At 43.8% G+C, this 24,170-nt stretch overlaps 1 protein-coding gene and 1 long non-coding RNA gene across 12 annotated transcripts in view; one reads left to right on the plus strand and one right to left on the minus strand.

The window, feature by feature from the left end:
- GRIP2 (glutamate receptor interacting protein 2) overlaps positions 1–24,170 on the plus strand; it is a 656,014-nt gene that overhangs the window by 371,484 nt on the left and 260,360 nt on the right. Inside the window, exon 1 of one of the 11 annotated variants that reach the window (XM_053290775.1) lies at positions 11,887–12,000. The exons of the other annotated variants lie outside the window; for them this stretch is intronic. Coding sequence (XP_053146750.1) covers positions 11,946–12,000 — 55 coding nt within the window. The 5' untranslated portion in view covers positions 11,887–11,945. Of the gene's footprint in view, positions 1–11,886; positions 12,001–24,170 lie in introns of those variants that run through there. 11 annotated transcript variants of the gene reach the window in all.
- LOC128342810 (uncharacterized) overlaps positions 1–24,170 on the minus strand; it is a 91,482-nt gene that overhangs the window by 40,689 nt on the left and 26,623 nt on the right. The gene's annotated exons all lie outside the window — the stretch shown is intronic.

The raw sequence follows: 24,170 nt of genomic DNA on the forward strand, positions 1-24,170 counted from the left end.
TTGGTTTATATCCTGCTCTATCCTATGGGTCACAGTGATTCTCAGCAGGGTGTTTTTCCCCCCCAAATGAAAACACTTGTATCCTTAAGGGGTTAAAAATTTAAAGTAAAGCTGAGTTTCCACATTTGAAAACATTGGCAATAGATCAGCTTAAGATATTGCCATTTTCATCAGAGTGATTCAGACTTTTTCTGATAAATGAACACCACAAAATTAATAGAGCTTAGGGAAAACAGTTTCACAAGGATATTCCTATAAGGATAGATGATCTTGGGTCTTCAGAACCAACTAACTAGAAGAAGGCACATTCTGAAATAAAAACGTTAATTCACGGAGTTGTACCTTTGCAAATGTAATTAATTTTGACTGTTGTCACAGACATATTCCCAACTCCAGTGCTAATTTTGATTTTCTACTACTTCTAGGCAAATTCTAATTTTCATTCTATTTCTGTCCTGTCTCTGCAAATCTATGTCACAGTGTTCAATTTTAGTAGAGCCCCTATTTGTGTTGATCCTAATAATATAATTATATGATATGCCTTTACTTAGGACCGTAATGGCTTATATTGCTCACAGAGTTTATCAGTGCTCTCATTAGAGAAGTGGTGGAAGTAACATCTCTATCTAACAGCTAAATCTATATACAGCTAAATATAGCTAGTGAAACTCTATCCCTTACAAAAGGGTAAGACAAGATCTGAGCTCTATTCACATTGCATTCAAAATCTAAAAATAGGAGTAGAGTGGGATTCAAGTGTTGCGTTAGGCTCATGATGCGTCTTCAAGGGAGCCCTTTCAGCGAGACAAGAGTAGTTGCAAGCTGAATGAAAGCAAAATGATCACTGCACTCCAGAGTGTCCAGCTGGAAGGAATCATGACATTATTGAATCCTCTGCTGCAAGGCAAGATCAGCCACCACCCACCTATTGAACCTTTGAGACTGGAGTGTGCTGCAGACAACAAGACAGAACATAGGAAGCTGTCTTCAGACCAGTGGTCTATTTAGCCTGTGCAGTGGCATCCAATCAGAGCTTTTGCAAAATAGCAAATTCCATCTAAATATCTGAAAGTCTTTACCATGTGTCTCATGTCACGACTTCATGCCATCACATGTCATGTCTTCATGCCAGTGCTGCACATCCCTTGCAGTGTTTAGTGCGTGGGTGGAATTGGACTGATTATGTGGCCAGGGGCTTTCAAATGTTGTGTCTGCTGTGTGGAATGTCACAATGTGGATGACTTTTTGGACAGTGTTAAGAGGTGTGTGTGCAAAATGGAAGTCAATCCCTCTGTGGCAGCAATTTGCCACTTTAAAAACCCCAGTGTTTTGGCTATTTATGTACTTCACAGCACAATCCCTTCCATGTTTGCTCAGAATTAAACTCCACTAAAATTTATTTCCAAGTATATATGTTTAGGATTGCAGTCTAAGTCTCACTTTTGATCTCACTTCTGAGTTCTGTGATCTATAAATAGAAGTGACAATACTTCACAGTCTCCAGGGTGAGTTTTGAGTGAATTTTTTTTTAAGTGTGTGTGTGTGTGTATAAATGGTAGTGGGAACTATTAAAGAGCGCTACTATATCTTCATCATCCATGTATAGAGCTCTCTCTTGGGTGTGGTACTATGCTCAGATTTCTATGTCTGTGTCTACATAACTTTGGCAACTTAACTCTTTTCATATTTCCATACACTGGACTGCCAACAACTCATCTCATAACTCTCTGGCATGGTCAGCTTCTGCAATCTGTGCAGCAGTGTTTTAATCCAATTTTAGCCAGGCCGCATTGTTAACCCATTTTTTAAAAAGTGGGACACAGAGCAGTAAAGAGTGAAATGCTGTGAAGGATCAACGGACTTTGCAGAATGAATCACTAAAGCTCTGAGGCCACAGCCGAGTGCAGTTCCTCTATTGCCTATTGGAACTGGGATTTTGTATAACTGATAGCTTTTCAGAGAGTTGTCATCTCCCTTGGTGCATATGATCATTATTTGTGTCCCATGGTGGTCAAACGGATTTTTCATGGCACTTTAACCCCCTTGAAAAGCTGAAAAAATTCTCCAGAAATATGACCAGTACTACTTGTGTCTGGCCATGTAATGCAGAATCAATATACTATCTATCCACGAGAATCCAACCTGGTCTGTTGGTGGCAGAGGCGGCAGCTTGCATCTGGCTACTTTAGCCAAGTTCTTCTTCATGGTGTCCATCAGCATTACTGCTCCCCATCCTGAGTGTGCTCTGCTACTCTTGTCCCATTCACCCCCTCCATCTCATACCCATCCTGGGGCTGCTCTCATTCTCCTTCAAGGCATCACTCACCACCTGCATGGTAATGGGACTGCAATCAGGACAGGCCATCTTGCTCTCATCAGTACCATTACTATTCTGTCTAACACCTTTATCATAAGCCTCACCCCTTCAGCCACAATATCCTTCACTCCTTGGGGATATGGTTCTTTGATAGCTCCAGAGCACTCAGTGTCACACAGTCATATACCAGCCCCAAGGCCTCCCACCACACACATTCCCACATCAGATCCTGCACCCCCATCAACTTGAGAGGATCCTGCATTCTTTCTACTATCCACTTCACCAGTGACTATTCCTTCCACTGTGCCTCTGCCATCACAAATACAACCTGTAATGGATCCTCTAGCTGGACTGCATTCCCTTCATCCTGAATCAAAAGCATATTTGGAGGTACCATTCCAATTCTGAGCTCAGGCATCACTCCATCTCTGACAAATGCTTCTCCAGGTTTATCCTCTCCCTGATTTATGGGCAACACTAAGCTTGCCTCTAGTATGGGGACCTCTGCCTTTTCACTGAACAACTCATCCAGATGACCACATCCTTCGGCCTCAAAGTTCAACTACTTCCTCCTGCCAGTAAGGACCTAGTCTTTCAACTGCTTGAAATGGATGCACATGAAACAGATGTCCCAGCAGTTTCCATTTAGTATTGCCTTTTTGGCATTCTGCTGCAACTGTCTAAACTAAGGGAGATGGAGCAGGCCACACCTATAGTAACATAGGAAGCTTCCTTATACCTAGTCAGACCATTGATCCATCTAGCTCAGTATTGTCTAGACAATACTGTACAATAGTGGCTTCTCCAAGATTGCAGTGTCCCTCAGCCCTGTCTTGGAGATGCCAGGGAGGGAACTTAGAATCTTCTGCATGCAAGCTGCAGATGCTGTTCCCAGAGTGGCCTCATTCCCTAAGGCAGGGGTGGGGAACCTTGGCACTCCAGCTGTTGTTGAACTACAACTCCCATCATCCCCAGCCACAATAATTGTGGCTGGGGATGATGGGATTTGTAGTTCAGCAACAGCTGGAGTGCCAAGGTTCCCCACCCCTGCCCTAAGGAATATTTTACAGTGCTCACACATGTATTATTATTTATTTATTTATTTATTTACACAGTCAGACAGGTGTTATTGACTGGTTTGTTTTATCCAGACATCGAGTCCTTCCCAAGGACCTGGGATGGCTGAATTTTATTATCAATGTTGTTGCTATTATTATTAGTTATTTATTTATTATTTATTTATTTGATTTATATACCGCCCTTCCAAAATGGCTCAGGGCGGTTTACAATTAAAACAAACTTATAAAACAATGAAAAGCTAAAACAAATTAAAACAATAACACAACAACTAACAATTTAAAAACATTTTAAAACAAAAATTAAACATTGTCCCCAGACCCCGGCTCAAGAAGACACGTAGACTTAGTATGGAAGAAAAGGGCCACAACTTTGTTAACTATTACACAAAGCATGGCAGACTGGAACACCAGGTGATTAATCACCCTTAGAGAACAGTGTGGGCCAATAGAAGCAGGTCAGAACTCTGAAGTCCTACCCAGCACCCTACTGGGCGACACACCCTGGCTCAGGAATGGGCAGGTACACCTCACCCAATTCCTTCAAAGCCAACCCCCCCCCTTCTATAAGAGAGGATCTGGATACTTCTAGGCATTCGTCCACCCCGGACCGCACAGCCCAAAGGTTGGAGAAGTCCTGAAGCAGGGTTCATGGCAATCATTCTCCCCGTGCCACACAGGCTACAAAGGAGCGATTAACCAATCACCCCTTTTACATATCCAAGGGTGCTCACCGATGTTCTAACCCTCAAATTACCACCCCGCCCGCACTGTTCCTGCCATTGTGGCTGACCTAACTCTAACTACGCACCCAGGACACAGAACAGAGTAGGCAAAAAAAAAACCCAACAGTGGCCAATGCGTTGGGAGCAAAAAATTCCTACTCGGCCCCTTCAGGTGACCAGTCGCTAGACCCGCTCTGTACCGGGGAGGGAGGGAGGGGAGAGCTCCTTCTCCTGTGACTGCCTGGCCCCAACTGAAGAGAGAATGGAGAATGGGGCGGGGATCGGTCGATCCTGGCTGAAACCCCGCCCCTTGACCAAAAGGGTCAAACTGACCCTTCTCGGGCTTTGTGCAGGACAGGCTGGGACAAACTCCCTCCCCTCTGCACAAGGCCGGGGGGGGGTGTTAAGTAATTAAAAACCCTAAATAAAATTAATTTTTTAAAAAAAAAATTTAAAGCCCTGAAAGGCCAGGCCAAACAAATATGTTTTAAGGGCCCTCCTAAAGGCCATCAGAGAACTCGAATTACGGATTTCCGCAGGGAGCGCATTCCACAGCTCCGGAACAGCCATAGAGAAGGCCCGCCTCCGAGTCGCCACCAGACGAGCCGGTGGCAACTGGAGACGAATCTCCTCAGATGACCTTAATGTGCTGTGGGAATCGTGCAGAAGAAGGTGCTCTCTAAGGTAACTTGGACCTAAGCCGTTCAGGGCTTTAAAGGTAATCACCAGCACTTTGTATTTTGCCCGGAAACATATCGGCAGCCAGTGTAATTGTTTCAAAATAGGCGTAATATGGTCTCTCCGGGTTACCCCAGAGACCAATCTGGTTGCCGCATTCTGAACTAACTGAAGTTTCCGAACTACGTACAAAGGCAGCCCCACGTAGAGCGCATTGCAATAGTCAAGCCGGGAGGTTACCAGCTGGTGCACCACTGTTTTGAGGTCATCCTCCTCAAGGAATGGATGCAGCTGTCGAATCAGCCGAAGGTGATAGAAAGCACCCCTGGCCATGGCCTCCACCTGAGAGACCAGGGTGAGGCCTGGGTCCAGGAGTACTCCCAAGCTGCGCACCTGCTCCTTCCGGGGGAGTGTAACCCCATCTAGCACAGGGAGAACTAACTCACTCCTCAGATTCGGAGCCCCCACAATGAGCACCTCCGTCTTGCTTGGATTCAGCTTCAATTTGTTCTCCCTCATCCAGCCCATTACTGCCTGTAGGCAGGCATTTAAAGAGTGAGTGCCATTTCCTGAAGATGAAAAGGAGAAGTAGATTTGGGTGTCATCAGCATACTGATAACACCCAGCACCAAATCTCCTGATGACTTCACCCAGTGTTTTCATGTAGATATTGAAAAGCATTGGTGACAGAATGGAGCCCTGAGGGACTCCATATAACAGCTCCTGCTTTGAGGAGCGACTGTCACCAAGCTCCACCATCTGGGATCTACCCGAGAGATAGGAACGGAACCACCGCAAAGCTGTGCCCCCTATTCCCAACTCCTCCAGGCGACCCAGAAGGATACCATGGTCGATGGTATCGAATGCTGCCGAGAGATCCAAGAGGACCAACATAGTCACACTCCCTCTGTCGATTCCCCGGTAAAGGTCATCCATCAGGCCGACCAAGGCTGTCTCAACCCCATAGCCCGTTCTAAAGGCAGTTTGGAATGGGTCTAGATAATCAGATTCCTCCAAAACCGCCTGGAGCTGGTTAGCCACCACCCTCTCGATTAACTTGCCCAGCCAGGGGAGATTGGAGATTGGCCTATAACTATCCATCGCTGAGGGATCCAGGGTAGGCTTCTTAAGAAGAGGTCTAACTATTGCCTCCTTCAAACAAGGAGGCACCCTACCCTCCCCCAGAGATGCATTTATGATATTAACCAGGCCATCTCCAACAATCTCTCCGCTAGATCGAAGCAGCCAGGTCGGGCAAGGATCCAGAGAACAAGTGGTAGGCCGCACCACTCCAAGCAGCCTGTCCACGTCATCAAGAGTCACAGATTGAAACTGATCCATCCTAACACTGCAAGAGGGATTGCTGGATACCTCCCTCACAGACCCTGCAGAAATAGTGGAGTCCAAGTCGGCCCGAATACAGGAGATTTTATTCGCAAAGAACCCACTAAAGGTGTCACAGCAGAGTGTCTCTGGGAACTGATTTGAGGCAGAAGGAGCAGAGATTATACTCCTCACCACCCGGGATAACTCTGCCGTACGTGAGCCCGCAGACGCAATTCGCACCGAACAAAAATGTTTTTTTGCCACGCGCACCGCCATTGCATAGGTCTTCAAATGGGTTCTATGCTGCATCCTGTCAGATTCGAGCTGAGTTCTCCTCCACCTGCGTTCCAGTCGCCTACCAAGCCGCTTCATCCCCCGCAACTCCTCCATATACCAGGGGGCCATCTTAGAAGCAGGCCTGGAGGGACGCTTAGGAGCAATAATATCTACTGCCCTGGTGAGTTCTCTATTCCATGTTCCCACCATGGCATCGACAGAATCACCGGCCGCACCAACATCGAAACCCTCCAAGGCCTTTTGGAAACCTGCTGGGTCCAGCAGCCTTTTTGGACGGACCATCCTAATAGGTCCATCACCCCTGCAGGGGTGGATTGTGTCCGCGATACCAACCTTAACCAGGTAGTGATCCGTCCATGACAATGGGGTAACCACCGGATTCCCCACCCACGGAACACCCCCCTGATCCGAACAGAAGACCAAATCCAGTGTGTGGCCGGCAACATGAGTTGGTTCAGATATTAATTGGGATAGGCCCATAGTTGTCATGGCCGCTATGAACTCCTGAGCAGCACCAGACAAGCCAGCCCCAAAGTGGATATTGAAGTCCCCCAGCACCAAAAGCCTGGGAGACTCCATCACCAACTCTGCGACCAGCTCCGTCAGCTCAGTTAGGGAGTCAGTTGGGCAGCGGGGTGAATGGTACACCAACAGAATCCCCAATCTATCCCTAGTTCCCAGCCTCAAAAATACACACTCAATATAGGTCAACTGTCTCACAGGGGCGCTGGTAAGGGAGATAGATATTAGAGATATCGTCGCAGAATATAGGCTGTTCCCAGTAAAGTTGCTTTTTGTAATTGGCCGATGGTGATTTCTGTGGCCCCTATGGTGTCGAGGTGCACTTCAAGTTGTTTTGGAATTGCACCTAGGGCGCCAATTACCACTGGGATTATTTGGGTCTTCTTCTAACACAGCCTTTCAATTTCAATTTGTAGATCTTTGTATTTGGTGATTTTTTCTATTTCTTTTTCTTCTATTCTGCTATCCCCTGGTATTGCTATGTCGATTATTTTAACTTGTTTTTCTTTCTTCTCAACTACAGTTATATCTGGTGTATTGTGTGGCAGATGTTTGTCTGTTTGTAGTCGGAAGTCCCATTATATTTTTGCATCTTCATTTTTGATAACTTTTTCAATTTTATGGTCCCATCAATCTTTGGCTACAGGTAGCTTGTATTTTTTGCAGAAGTTCCAGTGTATCATCCCTGCTACCTTGTCATGCCTTTGTTTGTAGTCAGTCTGTGCGATCTTTTTACATCAGCTGATTAGGTGGTCCACGGTTTCATCTGCTTCTTTACAAAGGCGGCACTTGCTGTTTGTGGTTGATTTTTCTACTTTGGCTCTTATTGCATTTGTTCTTCGTGCCTGTTCTTGTGCAGCCAGTATTAAACCCTCTGTTTCTTTCTTCAAGTTGCCGTTCTTAAGCCATTGCCAGGTCTTGGTGATGTCTGATTTTCCACTTATATTTTGCAAATATTGACCATGCAGAGGCTTCTTTTTCCATTTTTCTGCTTGGTTCTTGACTTGTTCTTTCTTGTAGGCCTGCTTTGTTTCATTGGTGTTGCATAGTTTCTTGTTATTGACCATTTGAAGTGCATCTTCTTCACTGTCCTTGATATATTCTTCAAGGCCTATTTTCTCCTCCTCTGCAGTTTGATGGACTTGCAACATTCCTCTTCCACCTGAGCTGCCAGGGAGGTATAGCCTACCTACATCACTGCGGGGGTGTAGAGCATGATTGATGGTCATTATTTTCCTGGTCTTACGATCTAGTGTCTCTAGCTCTGCCAGGGTCCAGTCTATTATTCCTGCAGTGTATCTGATAACAGGTATAAGCCAGATTATAGCCCAGGTATAGCCCAGGTTATCGCTTGTATAGTGTTCCTGCCATTGAGTTTGGACTTTAGGATTCTTCTAATTCTCCTGATGTATTCACTTCCAATTTTTTTTTAACTTCAGTGTGTGCGATGTTATCAGCCTGGAGAATGCCCAAGTATTTGTAATGTTCTTTCTCTTCCAGGTTCTTGATGTTGCTTCCATTGGGCAGTTCTCTTCCTTCTGTTTTTGTTATTTTCCCTCTGTTCATTATTAATGCAGCACACTTGTCTAGTCCAAACTCCATTACTATATCGCTACTGAATATACGGACAGTGTTTAGCAGTGATTCGATTTCTGACTTGGATTTTCCATAGAACTTCAGATCGTCCATGCTTTAGAGGTTTGGTATCCAAGGCCTGTTTTGTTTAGTATTTGTGAAAGTGGAGTCATGGCGATTACAAACAACAGAGGGGATAGTGAATCCCCTTGGAAAATACCTCTTCTTGCCATTTTAAAGTTTTATTGATTTTTACAATATCTTAGCAATCAAGTTACACTTAATTAAGTAAATAATGACTTCCCGCTTACCAATCTGTGCAGTTCTTGTTAACTATACATAAAAGCCATTGCTATAATATTACAAAACATATATACTCTGCCTTACAATTCGATTTTACACTACCCCAACCTGCTGTGATACTAAATTTCAAACCCTGCTGAAAGGACCCTGTTAGAAAAATAGTTCTTTAAGTAAAGTAAAGTAAGAAAGGTTCCCAATCTTCTTTAAAACATTCCACATGCTCATTGCTTTTTTAAATATAAATATCTGAATGTTTTTGCTGACACCAGTTGTTTCTAAACATTTAGTATCCATGTGTGAGGCAATGAATCGAAGGCCTTCTTGTAGTCAATCCATGCAACACTTCGATTGGTTTTTCTTCGCTTGCAATTTTCTAAAATCATTTTGTCCATCAGCAACTGGTCTTTTGTGCCTCTGGTGTTCGGGCAATTTCCTTTCTGTTCAACTGGAAGCTGTTTGTTAGTTAATAAGTGTTGCATCACTTCATCTGCTATTATTCCAGTTAATAATTTGAACATGGTTGGCAGGCAGGTTATCGGTCTGTAATTACTTGGAACTGCACCTTTTGCTGGGTCTTTCGTGATGAGATGAGTTTTCCCAGTTGTTAGCCATTGTTCAATATCACCTCCTTGCAAAATGTGATTGAACTGTTTCCACTCTGTATATTTGATTTATTAACTTAATAATCAAGAGCCTTAAATATCATTCCTTTTTTATTTATATGTACATGTTTAAAGTTTAAGGTTTCTCATAGCTTTATAAGCTTATGGCTTCTTTACTTATTATTATTATTATTAATAATAATAATAATAATAATAATAATAATAATTCAATTTCTATACCACCCTTCCAAAAATGGCTCAGGGCGGTTTACACAGATAAATAATCAATAAGCTTCCCTTAGCAAAGGGAACATGTAATCTCCCATTCAAATGCAAACCAAGGTGGACCCTGCTTAACAAAGGGAACATGCATGCTTGCAACTACAAGACCAGCTCTCCTCCAAGTTGAACATGTGCTGTTTTGTGGGGGGATGGCTCACCCAAAAATTCTTGAAGCTGAGTTCCAGAAACTTGCTAAAGATGCTCTGTTCAAGCATTGATCCCACAGGTGTATGTCTACAAGCAGCTTGATCCCTGCATATTTAAGGGATTGCTTCCTTCTATATGTCCCATAATGACTTTAAGGTAACTAAGGTCACCCTGTTAACAGGACCACTGCAACTCAAACTGAAAAATAAAATGCACACAGTGATACATTCTCAGTAACAACATCACACATTTGAAGCTATCTTCTCCTAGGGGTCCACTGGAAGAGTTTCCTAATCATATATAGGAAAGCAGGCTCAGACATTTCAGTTTAAACAGGTGTTTAAAACCTTGAGTTAAGCAAATAAGTCTGTCATTTCAATTTTAATATGTTGTTACCCATTCCAAATCACAGGGTGATTCACTGGAGGAAATCCTGGCACCATCAGCCTCTATTGGCACAAACTCCACGTTGGTTGTGCCCTTGTTGTACATATTCTATTTCCTTCTTTGCTGACAATTTTCCTGGGAAATTGAGAGTTCCTCTTATAGGGAGAGATATTGAGGTCATTCACACAATCAAAAACTGTTTTCTACCCAGGTTTGGGAGCTGTGTGTGTTCCCAATCTTTGGTTGTGTGGAAGCAAGGTAAGAGGAAAATGTGGGTAGAAGTGATTGTGTGGAAGCAAAGCTGGGTAGCTTTTCCTCCTGCCATGCTTCCACACAATCATTTCTACCCAGGTTTTCCTCCTTGCTTCCACAGAACCAAAAATTGGGAGCACACACAGCTCCCAAACCCAGGTTCAACACAGAGATAAACATACTCCTCCAATTGCTACTGGGTATGGTAGTTTAATTGATAAGTAAATAAGTGTATAAGCTATCACATTTAATATTGTTGAAATAGGTTTGTTATCACAATCATATGTATACTTGAACAAAAAAATCTAAGAACTAGTAAAGAATCAAATTAAAAATGATAGAACACTTATGTTGTTCAATTATAGCAGACACTTTAAGGCTATGCACATGCACAGCCCTACCCAGCCAGGTTAGGGAAGCCCTCCCTGGGTAAGGCTGCTCATGTGCAGCCATGGGATCAAGCCTGACCTCGGCTCTGCCTCCCCCACAAGCCCAGGCTTTGTTCCCAGGCTTTTATCTGGGTTAGAGGGCACAAGCGTGCCCTTTACCTCAGGTACAGGATCATGTGTATCTTCAGGCTCCATGCAGCCCAAGCATATAGACCTGGGCGCCTAGAGCCGTAGATACCATAAAGGCTTAGAGCACCCGACTCATGGGGCAATCCCCTGATGCACCGCACTCATTGCGCAGTGCGTTGTGGGATTCCTGGAGACTGGGACAATAGGTCCTGGCATCCAGAGATCTGTGCTGCTCTGTGAAGTGCAGAAGATGTGGACACGCAGCAGCATGCCAAAGAGGACGTCAACGATCATCTGGGTGGGAAGGTAGGACCCGGTTGTGAGAATACCATTTTTTGTATTTTCAAGAGTAGCTGCAAAGCAGTTCTTAGAAAATGATGCAAGCCATTTTCTTCATAGCTCCTCCTTGCTGCAACCCCCTGAATCCCCACCACCACCACCACCACCACCACACAAAAGCCATTTCTGAAGATCAAGGGACCTTTGGGCTTGGGATGCAGCATGGGGGTGACTGTGGGAAGGGGAGTATCTCCAGAAACTAGCTGGAAATGCTGCACGGATGGAGCTAGCCCCACACTGCCCTCCCCCGTCCAGGGACCCAGAGGATTCTCAAAATGATAGGGGTGTGCGTGGGTGTGTGTGTGTGTTAGAAACAGAGAGTTATAGATATTGCTTCGTAACTTCACATTCAACTGGACTGAATGGCACAAACAACAAAGCACAGTCCCGAGGAATTCTTGAAAAGGGACATGTCCCAGCTGTATCTCCTTTCCTCCCCCTCGCTCCTTCTGCCAGAACATGAAGCACAACTCTATTTCACAGTAATCATAAATTAATTTAAAGCCAGCAGCCCCTCGCAGAGCCTGGCAGAGGTGTGGAGGGAGAAGCTGTACAGAGCCATGTGAGACAGGCACTGGAAAGGCTGTGATCCAGAGACGATGTTTGCTGTTTCCCTGAAGTGCCGGCTAGGGGTGGTGAGACGCAGGAACAAAGGTACTGTGGGACTGGGGGCAAGGGCAGCATCTCCTGACTTTTTGAGCAAAGGGTCTCCAAAGGATGGAGCAGAGGGATGACGCAATTTCAAGTGTAAATATTCTACTTTGTTTGTAGCCAGACAAGAGGAAACTAGGTTGCATACCTTCTGATTGCTTTGTACAATGTGTGCTTTGGGAGCAGGGAGGGAGGATAATTCCCCCACCCCTGTGGTAATATGATTATAGGGAAAGGAACTCAGAGTGTTATTCTTACTAGATGTAAATGTATTCACAATAAAATGGGATTTTCATTCCTCTCCACTTTCAGTTTCCCATAGCAGCTTGTTTGTAGCTTGCAAAGAATGGGACAATTTGGCATGTCATTAAGATTCACAACATGGTTTGGTACTTGCCGTTGTTTGACAGTTGTTTCCTCAAAAGGCTGAGCTGAGAAAAGAAGAATTGGGGATGGGGAGACAGGAGCAGGATGTCCATGAAGCAAAGGGTACAGAGAAGCATCCAGTTATTACGGAGAAATTTGAAAAAGGATGAAAACTTATTACAAATGGAAATATCTATTGATTTTTTTTAAAAAAAAATCACTTCCCATCACACACAGCATCATGCTTCACCAAATTAATCAAGTTGTATCAACTGTTTGCAAAGCTGCCACTTCTAGTTGCAAACCTTATTCATTTGAAAGTGTTGGGAGGAGGCTGATCTCAGAACTTTACTGCTGTAACAATCCTTTTAAATTTTGTTTTCTTCCAATATGGTTCTTGTGCATTGCAGTGTTGTTAAATCATCATGCTTGGACTTAAAAAAACCTTCTTAATACATTCTCATACTTAATGGGAATGCACTAATTCTTAACACAATGAAAAACTTGAATGTATAAATTGGATGTTTAGGTGTTGTGACCCTTTCAAATGATCCCAAAAGTCAGACGTTCTTTCTTTATCATAAAAAGGTTCAGCATGGACTTGGAAGGAAGGAACAGGGACCTTGTATAGAATAGTGACTGTTCAGGGTTTGATGTAGCTTAGATACAATTGATTTCTGGCAAGGTACAAGCTCAGCTTTTTTCCTCATTTGCAGCAAGCCTTTTAGTAACTGGTACAGAGTTTTGATATAACTTATCAACTTGGAACTCATTCAGGAGAGGCTCTTAATATCCAGTGAGATACAGAGGGACCCAAATCATCCTGTATATCTATTACTCAGGTGTATCCAGTGCTTGGTTTACAAAGCATGACTTGTAATAGTACAAGTGTGTCTGGAAGTTGGACCCTTTGCTTCTCCAAAAGCCCTTTTCTCAAACCCCAGGTGTATGGAAGTATTCTCCACATGTTCAAAGGCACTTTACTTCTGCCTGTGTTCCATTCTATTCCTCTTGGTAGACTTTTCTGCTCCACCCCACTTACTTAGGCAGTTAATATGGCTTTATGGTTGAGCCTTAAGGAAGTCTCAGTGTGACATAGAAATTGGCTTGCCTTCCACAACTAAGAAGTCTTACCTGAGAACATCAGATGAGTTTTATTATAAGAGCCACAAAACCTCCCCCTGAACAGGATAGAGATAAAACAGCTCACACTGAATCATTGGTTATTGCCACGTGACTGAGGACACTTTATTATGTTTTATGCTTTTCAGGTGTGTGTGTGTGTGTGTGTGTGTGTCCATTATCCCCTAGAAACTGGATTGGTAAGGGAATGGCTAGCCTGCTCCTTCTATTCCAAATTTACTCATGGTATAGCATGAGTATCCTCCCCTCTTCCTTTCAGGATTTCTGTACTGCAAGGAAAGGATTTTAAAATAAAACCCATGACCAAATTAATCCCAGTTATCTTTTTCTGTACTATAATAACTGGCATATATTTTCATCTACTACTAAAACCTGTGGTTTTCTTTCAGGATTCACATGCAAATCTCCACTCTACGGCCTCATTTGCCTATAATGCGAAACCGGAGTTGCCAAACCTCTACGTCTAAATGCAGAAAAGCGCCTCAGAACTCCGGTTCTGCATGGATAGTGACTCGAGGTTCCGCCCTCCAAACTCCAATTTGTATCCTCAGGTTGTAGTGAGTTTCACCACCCCAACCTGAGGTTTAATGTAGCCTGCATTACATCCAAATTGGCAAGTGCAGGCTGTGTGAAACCAGAGTTGAGGGAGGAAGCTCCTCCCTCTCTCCGACTGTCAGTGGCTGTGTGCTTCCTTCCTTCATCAAAGAAGAAAACCCCGTACAGCCAGTTCCCCCTCCTCTCTGCAGTCTCACTGACTGCAAGCTCCCTGCTCTCCCTGCTCTCAACGTGGACTGTAGAGCAGGGGTGGGTGGGAAGGATGAGGAACCCATCGTTTCTCATGATTGGACCCATGGTTCTGCGATATGTGCAAATGCAGCCTATGGAAATTAGAGATGAACTGAAATGGGGAGGGTTCCATTTCATGGTGCCCCCTGATGCAACCTGCTGCCCTATCCAAAACAGGGTGTGGGTATTGTTCACAAGGGATCAAGTGTTGGGTGGGATGGGGCAGGGAGAGAAGCCATTGACAATGAGACCAATTATTTCTTGCTCCAGTCTTGATGTACATTCACATCCCACTAGCACAATACCTCCTAGTGGAAGAGGAGGCAAGCAAAACCATCTATCCTCCTTGTTCTTCCCTTCTTCTGACCATCACTGCTGCCACCAGATGGAAGACAGCCTCTTTCTCTTTCTCTCTGGCTGCTTCTCACCAAATGGCCCTGTATCATTTAAACCCTTGATAATTCTTTCTTAATGCTACCAATTTACTTGTGTTGAGTAATGTGAGATGGCAATTATACGTGGGGTGGCCAACAACTTTTCAGAGACCAAGATAAATGTACATATCAAGTGGTATAAATAAATAATACAGAAAGAAAGAAAGTGTGTTTGCTATGGGGGGCGGGAGTCAATATTCAGGGATTACCAGAAGAAAAAAATAGTTTGTGCAGTAACCCATAAGAACAGTAGGGGTATAAAAACAACAGTGGAGAAAAACATCTAACTTAAACTTGTATATGAGCTGGTATCGATTATACCACCCCTACCTGTGCAATTAGGCAGGGACGATCCAGAGATGCACCTGATGGGACATCCTCCGCAGACATCCTGATACCCTCCCAGGACATCCCTTTATTGTGTTGGGGGAAATGTTCATCCACTTGGCCCCTCTACACACATGTGCAGGACTGGTATTGTCTGAACTGGCCCTGTAAGAATATCCTACTTTAGCCAGGTTCTAAACTAAATAATTTTTCCCCCAATACATGCTCGCTCCACCCCCACTTCCATTTTTAGCTTGTCTCTTTTCCTTTATTCAGCAGCTGCTTTTCCAGCTCTCTGTCTTTCCTTTGTCTGATTCTGTCTTAAATAGTCTGTTTCCAACTCCTCCTCCCAAGATTTTGACTAATTAGAAGCACAGTAGCTTAAATTTCTGTTTGCCTGGTAGTCCTTGTTTCTGGGCCAGATGTTGGACTAACAAGCAGAAGGTTGCCGGTGCAAATCCCTGCTGGTACTATATCGGGCAGCAGTGATACGGGAAGATGCTGAAAGGCATCATCTCATACTGCACGGGAGGAGGCAATAGTAAACTCCTCCTGTATTCTACCAAAGAAAACCACAGGGCTTTTGACACAGGAGTCAAAATCGACTTGACAGCACACATTACCTTAAGGAAAATAACCTCCCTGAAACTCTTGGAGGAAAAGAACTTCTGAAATTGCTATCACAATTGCCCTCACTTTCCTTGTATTGAACTACAAGTGGCGGTTTTGGGGCTAAAGTTGACTAACTCCAATATTTATGTAACTTTTTTTTAGATCGCCCACTTAGATCTCTGTAGGCAAATACACTCCCCCTGCAACCAAGGGATCCATTTTACCACAATGACTCAGGGGTGGAGCTGTAACTGGGTGGGCTTGTCTAAAGAGCATGAGCCACTTACTCTAGAGGAGCCACACCACTCCCCCCTATTATCATGTGGGGCCTGGTGCCACCTCCTGCATGTGCTGCCCAGCTGGCAATGATTTCTGCAGTGAGTGGGTGGATTGGTTGTTTCTTCTCTGATGTGAGCAAGATAAAAGTACAAGCCACCCACCTCTTGCCGGCAAGAGCCTACTGGGAAATGGCAATGGGCGCATTGCATCAGGGTGCACACACAGCTGTCACCATTCCCCGTTGAGTCTTACTGGCAAGAGGGTGTGGGTGGGTGGGTTGTTTCTTCTCTGACGTGAGCGAGAGAAAGAACCCTTCCACCCTCTTGCCAGCACCTGGGAATGGCAAGCGGTGTGCAAGCACCCTGATGCAATGCGCCCACCGCCATTCCCAGCAGGCTATAACTGGCAAGAGGGTGGGTGGGTTGTTTCTTTTCTCATGTGAGAGAGGACCACCCAGTCTCCAGCGGGAGTCAGCATGAAGTGACAGGTGGACAGCAGAGGGAGGAGGAGGTGCTGGTGGGGGAGGGGGGAATGCGGCAGAGATGGTAGCAGCAGTGGCAAGAGAGGAGGTGGAAAGGCAGGGGCAGCACAGAGGGGCCAGCACTGGACACCACCCCCCCCACACCCCCATGATTGTGTTATAGCCAGTATTAAGCCCTAAACAGCTTGTGCCCGGGGTATTTCAGAAAAGGTCTTCTTTGTTACGAGCCCCACCACCCATTGAGATAATCCAGAGAGCTCCGTCTGCAGTTGCCACCAGCTCATCTGGTGACAACTCAGGGGTGGGCCTTCTCTGTTGCCACCGCAAGGCTTTAGAATGCACACTCTGCTGAAATAAGAGCCTTCTCATCTCTGACCGTTTTTTTAAAAAGACCCAAGACGCATTTATTCACCCAAGTTTTTAAACCAGAACTGGAACTTTAAACTATTTTAATGTTTTAATTTGTTTCATATTTGTTGCAAGCCTCCCAGAGACATAGGTTTGGGGCAGTATACAAATATAGTAAATAAAATAATGGAGGGGAGCTGGGGGCTTGGCTGGGTGGGGGGAGCTTGTGCAGTCCAGTCCAGAACACGGGCCGCTACAGAGTTCCCTCCGCCACTGTAGTAAATATATCAACACCAATTGCAAAATGGCAAACACAGTTGCCTGCCTACCCACTCTTCTTCCAAGAAGATGGTGTGCATTGTTTCCCCCCTTCTGTTTTAACAGCCATTCTGTGAGGTAGGTTCATCTGAGGGAGAAGGATTGGCTTGGGATCAACCAGCAAGCTGATCAGGGATGTGAACCTGGGTCTCTCCAGTCTTAGTCCAACCATTGCACCACACTGGGTCTTCGATATGTGCATAACTGGGTAGGATGGGACTGCACATTCAGATGCATGTCCCATTGAAAGCAAAGTCTTGTGGGTGGGTGGCACATTACAGAATGTAGATTCTGTTAGAGCCCCCTGGCCTTGCTGGGAAATATCTGAGTTCCTAACATCTGCCTATTTTAAATAACCCCATGCCCCCACAGTGTTAAAACCCCGCTTTGGCCATTGATGGAGCATGTCCGTTGTTCTGCTCCCTAGAAGTACCCCTAACCAATGGGGGAAGTGTACAGGCATTGGCTCTGTGGTGTAGTGGTTAGAGTGCTGGACTAGGACCAGGGAGACACGAGTTCAAATCCCCACTCAGCCATGATACTAGCTGGGTGACTCTGGGCCAGTCACTTCTCTCTCAGCCTAACCTACTTCACTGTTCTTGCTCCTTCAACCAAGCCATAAAGCCCTCCCCTCAATGGTAACCTCAGAAGCAATGGGAGGTTAAGCTCTCTTTCCCTCCAATATATAGTCACTAGGATTAAGAATTTCACTGAAGTTTATTCCTCCACATGAATTTTGCTGTCTCCACTGCCGGTTTCCTACAATGGTCATATACTGATACCATGCCAGTGAAAATCAGTTTATCAGCAGTGTGGTATTGGAAGCAGGTTTCCAAATATGACCCCCCCCCCAAATTACATGTTTATACATGCATCCATCCACTGCATGAAAATCCATAGATTTTGACCTCATGGATGAATGGTCAGATCTATCCTGAAAGTTAATAGCAACACAATGTTCAGAATTATCTGAAAAGGTTTGCACAGATATATTTAGAGCTGATGTGCATCACCTACATTTCCTAGTGACAGTTTTAAATACCAGGAATACTAATCCAGTGCTAACTTTTGCTACTTTGATCAAGGATTAAATTGAGCTGAAATTAGATTTCAAATGAAATATGGGGGTGGAACGTGATATCTATTATCCAACTTCTGCATATTTGGAAATTGGATAGTAAAATTATATACTTGTGATTATCACCATCTTTTATGGACTCCATCCTTTCAGAATGTCATGTTTCATTAACGTTTGGCATTTGAGACTGGCAACTGATGCCATCTGCAAGAAGAAATGAAGTCTTCAGTTCTCCAATCCCTAATATTCTAGCCTTTACATTAAAAACTGGCCTTATGCCTCTCTTTAGATATATGAGCCCAGAAGAGAGATCTAACAGAAGGTACATAAAACAGCAAACTACAAACTATGTTTCATCAAAGAGCTAAATCTGCATATGAGAAGAACCACCAAAGTAGAAACGTGCTTGAGGTCGAGGGTTTGCCCTTGAGCCAGACTGGGTCCAGTTCAGGGCGAAGTTGAGATGAACCTGCCGGTCTGGTCCGGGGCCAATTTGAGATTTTTTGTTCATGTGTGGGGGATGGCAGACATACCACCATTGCTGGGCTCTGTGGGGGGTGGGGGCTGTTACAGCCCTGGGAGTCTCCTGATGTCCCCCCTCCCCAAGTCATTTTTGGCCCATTATGGGCTGTTTGGGCCAATTGTGTGACTGGGTTCTTAACCTGGGGTATGTCCAGTGGTAATGGAAAATCTTTGCTGCACTGAGTTTAATTTGTTTCCTGCTAAGAATAAATAGTTCTTGAAAATAAAGCCAGAATAAAGTTCTTGAAAATAATAGTGGAGCCTTGTGAAAATGTTATATATAAATGGGAAGTCCATGCAGATCTCAGGGTTCATTGATGCAAAGAGGTTAAGAACCTCTGTTTTATGAGGAGTAATTCATTTGGAATGAACAGTAAAGGTCCCTACCTTAAGCCCCAACATAACCCCCATCCCACTCCTGCTAAGAATAGCAATTTAATGTACAAGTCATGCCCACAAATGACTTATTTCAAGAAGAAGGATGTGTTCATCAGGTGCTGTATGCCATATCACTGTGTTCCTATTCCATGGAAATATGCTCCTGTTGAGTATCTGCCTACTGTGCTGTTATCAAAAGAACAGAGTCTCTGTCAGGACAAATGGTGGTAATCCTAGTCTGAAATGCAGATCCATAAAAGTGCAAAAGAATGCATGAAAGGCCCAAGAGAGGTAGGGGTGTATGTGTGTGTGTGTGTGTGGCGGGGGGGTTGTTTTTTAAAGCTACTTTTCTTTGCATTTTCTTGGCTTAGGGTTGAGCGTCCTGGATAACTCAGACCTGCCAAATCCTGAACCAAATATAGCTTCTGTGTTTTTCATAAACGTGTAACAAGTCTGCCATCTCTCATTATTGGGTCTGATAACCTTTAACATCCCCCTGTGCTTTGAATATCTTCATGACTTGGGATAATTTAAAAGGTGCAGCTTTTATTATCACTGAAGTTCAGTGACAGAATAGGGTTGCCAGCTCTTGAAGAAAAAGAATTTGGTAGGGTGGAATCCAGGGATGGGGCTCGATAAGGTAAAGGGACATAGTCCAGAGAAATGCTCTTTTCATCTAAGCTGTGAAGTTCCTTATATGTGCATATAAATCCTTCAACCAATGCCGTGCACATTTGAAATCAGGCCACCACAGATGAACATACCACAATCCAAAATGCAAACCCCTGCTAACTTGGCAAAGGGGCACCTTTAATGTGGTGATTCTCTTTATTGAACAGGGGGAGCGTAACTGGCCCTATTCACCCCAGCACAGTACCTCCAGTGACTGTTGCTGGTGTCTATCTTATGTTTCTTTTAAGATTGTGAGCCCTTTGATCCATCATATTTATTTATTATTTCTCTGTGTAAACCGCCCTGAGCCATTTTTGGAAGGGCAGTATAGAAATTGAATTAATAATAATAATAATAATAATAATAATAATAATAATAATAATAAGCCCCAGTGAGGCACTACCTTGGCGTGGTTGTGGGGCTTGCGTGCTCTGAGGAAGGTGAGAGCTATGCCAGAGGTCCAACCATACTGGACAGGTCTCACCAGAGGAGCCAGATGAAGCGTGCCTCTCCCATCAACAATATGGTGAGATGTAACTTTAATGAATCTATACTGGATCGGTCGCCGCCCGGGTCAACAAGGACTGCACCAGGTGCTGGAGTCCCTGGACATCTGGTGGCAAGTGGGCTACAGGACTCAGGATCTTCAGTTGAGCAACCAAGGCTGAAGACTGCAAGGTTACTGGAAAAAACGTCGCTTAACCGGAAAAAAGTATACGAAAAATGCCAACAATGATCTGCTATTACAAGTCTAGTCCAACTAGAAGAGGTTATTTAAAAAGAATGTACCAAATTTGGAACGAGAAGCATCCAGATACAGAAATAACAGAACAAAGGCTAGCAGACCAGAGAAGATTCATAATAAGAAATAAAGTATTCACAGAAGTTGATCTGGAAGAACTGCAAAGAGCTACACAGCCTCAAGATATGGAAGAAGAATTACCACCAACTGAAGAAGTTGCTCAGGCGCAGGTGGAGGAGGTGTTGGAAATAGAGGATGCCACTGTTGCTGAACTGTTCCAAAATCGAAACCAGGCAACCTCCCCTTGGCCTTCACCTCAAAAACCCAAATGCCATTTAACAGAAAAGCAACAAGAACTAAAGCAAAAAATAACTGAGCACATGAACCAAACAACCACCAGGGTTCGACTTCCAGCTCTAAAAACAGTTGCCAAAAAAACAACTTGCTCAGACATTAAAAGATGTCAGTGCTGCACTTGCAGAAATAACAACCAATAAATTGCAAGAAACAAACCAACTAATGTACAGTGCAGCAACAACAACAACACAAGAGCTCGGATATAAGATCAGTGGACCTGTAAAAAAAGAAAGTAGTACATCACCTAAATGGAAGATGAGATTAGAAAATAAAATCTCCAGGCTTAGATCAGATGCTAGTAAATTGAAAGATATGAAAGACAAGAAGCTGAAGAATGAAAACACCAAACAGTATTTGATCCAAAAATACCACCTAGATTCAAGGAAAATTAGAGAAGTCCTGGAAATAATAAAGCAGCAAATAACAGCAGTGTCAAAGAAGATTAGCAGATACGAAGCTAGAATTACACAACACAGGCAGAATCTCCAATTCCAATTAAATCAGTGACATTTCTACCAAAGCACAGAAGGAGAAACTACAAGAAACATAGAAACACCAAATAAAGAAGAAACAGTGCAATTCTGGGGGAAATTATGGGACAATCCAATAGACTATAATAAAAAAGCAGGCTGGGTAAAATAGGTCGAAAAATGTAACCAACAAATGCAAGATCTAATAATAACACCAGAATTAATAAGTAAAAGAGCAAAGAAAATTAAAAATTGGACTGCGCCAGGCGACGATGAACAACTATCAAAACAGTTCAATCACATTTTGCAAGGAGATGATATTGAACAATGGCTAACAATTGGGAAAACTCATCTAATCATGAAAGACCCAGCAAAAGGTGCAGTTCCAAGTAATTATAGACCGATAACCTGCCTGCCAACCATGTTCAAATTATTAACTGGAATAATAGCAGATGAAGTGATGCAACACTTATTAACTAACAAACAGCTTCCAGTTGAACAGAAAGGATATTGCCCGAACACCAGAGGCACAAAAGACCAGTTGCTGATGGACAAAATGATTTTAGAAAACTGCAAGAGAAGAAAAACCAATCTAAGTGTTGCATGGATTGACTACAAGAAGGCCTTCGATTCATTGCTTCACACATGGATACAAAAATGTTTAGAAACAACTGGTGTCAGCAAAAACATTCAGATATTTATTTTTTTAAAAGCAATGAGCATGTGGAGTACACAGTTAACAATGTTTTTTCCTCATCTGTTGGCACTCTTAGACAATAGGAGCTGCACTCACTAGGTTTCCCTGTGTTGTGTAGCTTTTAAACACAGAGAAAAGGGAGGTGACCATTTCACATAGTGCCTCAGTGTCATTGGAAGTGGTGCCCAATAAATTCTCTCCGCAATGTGGCTGTAAAGACAGGAGCCTTCTTTACTCCCACCCCCAAAAAATTCCCAACCAAAACAAGGACGTTACAGAAAGTCACATGCGGCACTTCTTTCTAGGAAAATATTCTTTTAAATAAATAAATAATTTTTTTAAAAAGAGTTGCATAGAAGTGGCCTTAACAAACAAACACCACTCTGAGATTAAGTGGAGAAAAATCCATGCATCTTGGGGCAAGGCGGGGGGAGAGCAAGAGGAATTGATTAATGGAACAGGAAAAGCCACATTGCCGCAGAAAGGAACTGGTAAATTTTCTAGAAATATAGCTGTGAACAAACCAAGCCATAGGATGGCCTCACACTATCACTGCCAAGTCAGTAAGCACACACTCCTGGTGGGTGTATAGTGTGAACCTACCATCCGGTGGTTCCTGCGCAGTCCACCTGAAATTCTGCTGACTCTCTCCACCCAACTTCAAACCCTGGTTCTAAGTGGATAAAGAAAGTCAGTTGGTTCTCAGGCACATGGATTGGGAACTGCTGGCTGATGGGTTCATCTGACAAATCTGCCAGGAACATACGCTTGGTGGGAACCTCTGCTTCCCAGCTTTCTGAATTGGCAATGATCATGTGAAGCTGCCCTTAAATCTTGAATGGTATATCATTATTGTTACACCCAGTATACATATATAAACAGGAGCTATAGGGGATAGATGGATGAATGACATGGTCACTTCCCACACTAGTGCTGGCCCTCCCACGCCACATGGTTCCTGTGTACAGTTTTACTGGTGTGGCAAAGGATTACATGGAAGCTGCAGTGATCTCACAGGGGCAATCATGTGTTAAACAGACAAGACAAGGAAATATTTTTAAAAGTCTGATTATTTCTGTCCACAGGACTGAAGGAGATCTATGATGACCAGCTGAAAAATAAATTTCCCTGTAGGTGCATCTCTCTTTCAGATAGTTCCATATGACCTTGTTTGAGTTTTAGTTATTGGTGATTTATTTAGTTATTGCCTCACCTAATGTGACCTCAACATCTTTCTCATTTGTTTTTTTTCCCCCTTATTGTACTCCGATTGCTCAAGTGAAACAAATAAGGGAATAGCACAGAGGCTGTAAATTATTAACGTAGTACATGTGTAAGCTTTAAAGCTACAAATAAATGCAAAGGGAGAGGTGAGTCGGCAACAGGCTTCCTGCATTATTAGCACAGAGATCTGGGTTAACCCTGCAGGAGCTGATGCAGGGTGCTTCAGTCTGAGGAAGGAGAGCTTTCTTCATGCTTGGTGATCACTTTTTCCTCCTCACTGATGGAAACCCCACCCCATTGTAGCTCATCTTATGAGATGGCTCTTAAAATGTATGATGGCTCTTAAAATGTATGATGAGGAACTTCCTTAAGGAGATGCAAATGTGGAAGTGCAATTTCACCATACAAGGAGGCAGGGGTGTAGCAAGGTTGTAGAGGGCCCAGAGACAAAATTAAAATTACCATAAATAAAACCAGGGGTGTAGCAAGGTTGGAGTGGGCCCACAGATAAGATTTTAAAATGCACCCCCCCTCACTGAAGCTCAGCTCATGAAGTAAAGAAATCTTAAATGAGGCTGAATAGTGGTAACAAAAAGCATTGTGTGTGTGTGTGTGTGTGTGTGTGTGTGTGTGTGTGTGTGTATTTATATATATATATAAATCTCTTATGTGCCACAATAGAACATCATCCTAAATTATTTTTTTAAAGGTTTTGTAAATTGTGGGTGATGCAAATCATTTAATGGTACTAGAGAAAGACATGCTGTTCTGGTAGCTCCAGGTCTTAACACATCGATTTGGGAGGATGAATACAACTGAAGGAAGCCTGGGCAGGTACTCGGCTGAGGGAGTCAGTCATGTGACTTGCCTCGGGGGCAGGGCAAGGCAATGGGCCCCCAGACAACTGTCTCGCCTTGCCCTATTTTAGTTACGCCCCTG

The sequence above is a fragment of the Hemicordylus capensis genome, chromosome 2, assembly GCF_027244095.1.
Source record: "Hemicordylus capensis ecotype Gifberg chromosome 2, rHemCap1.1.pri, whole genome shotgun sequence".
NCBI classification, from domain to species: Eukaryota; Metazoa; Chordata; class Lepidosauria; order Squamata; family Cordylidae; genus Hemicordylus; species Hemicordylus capensis.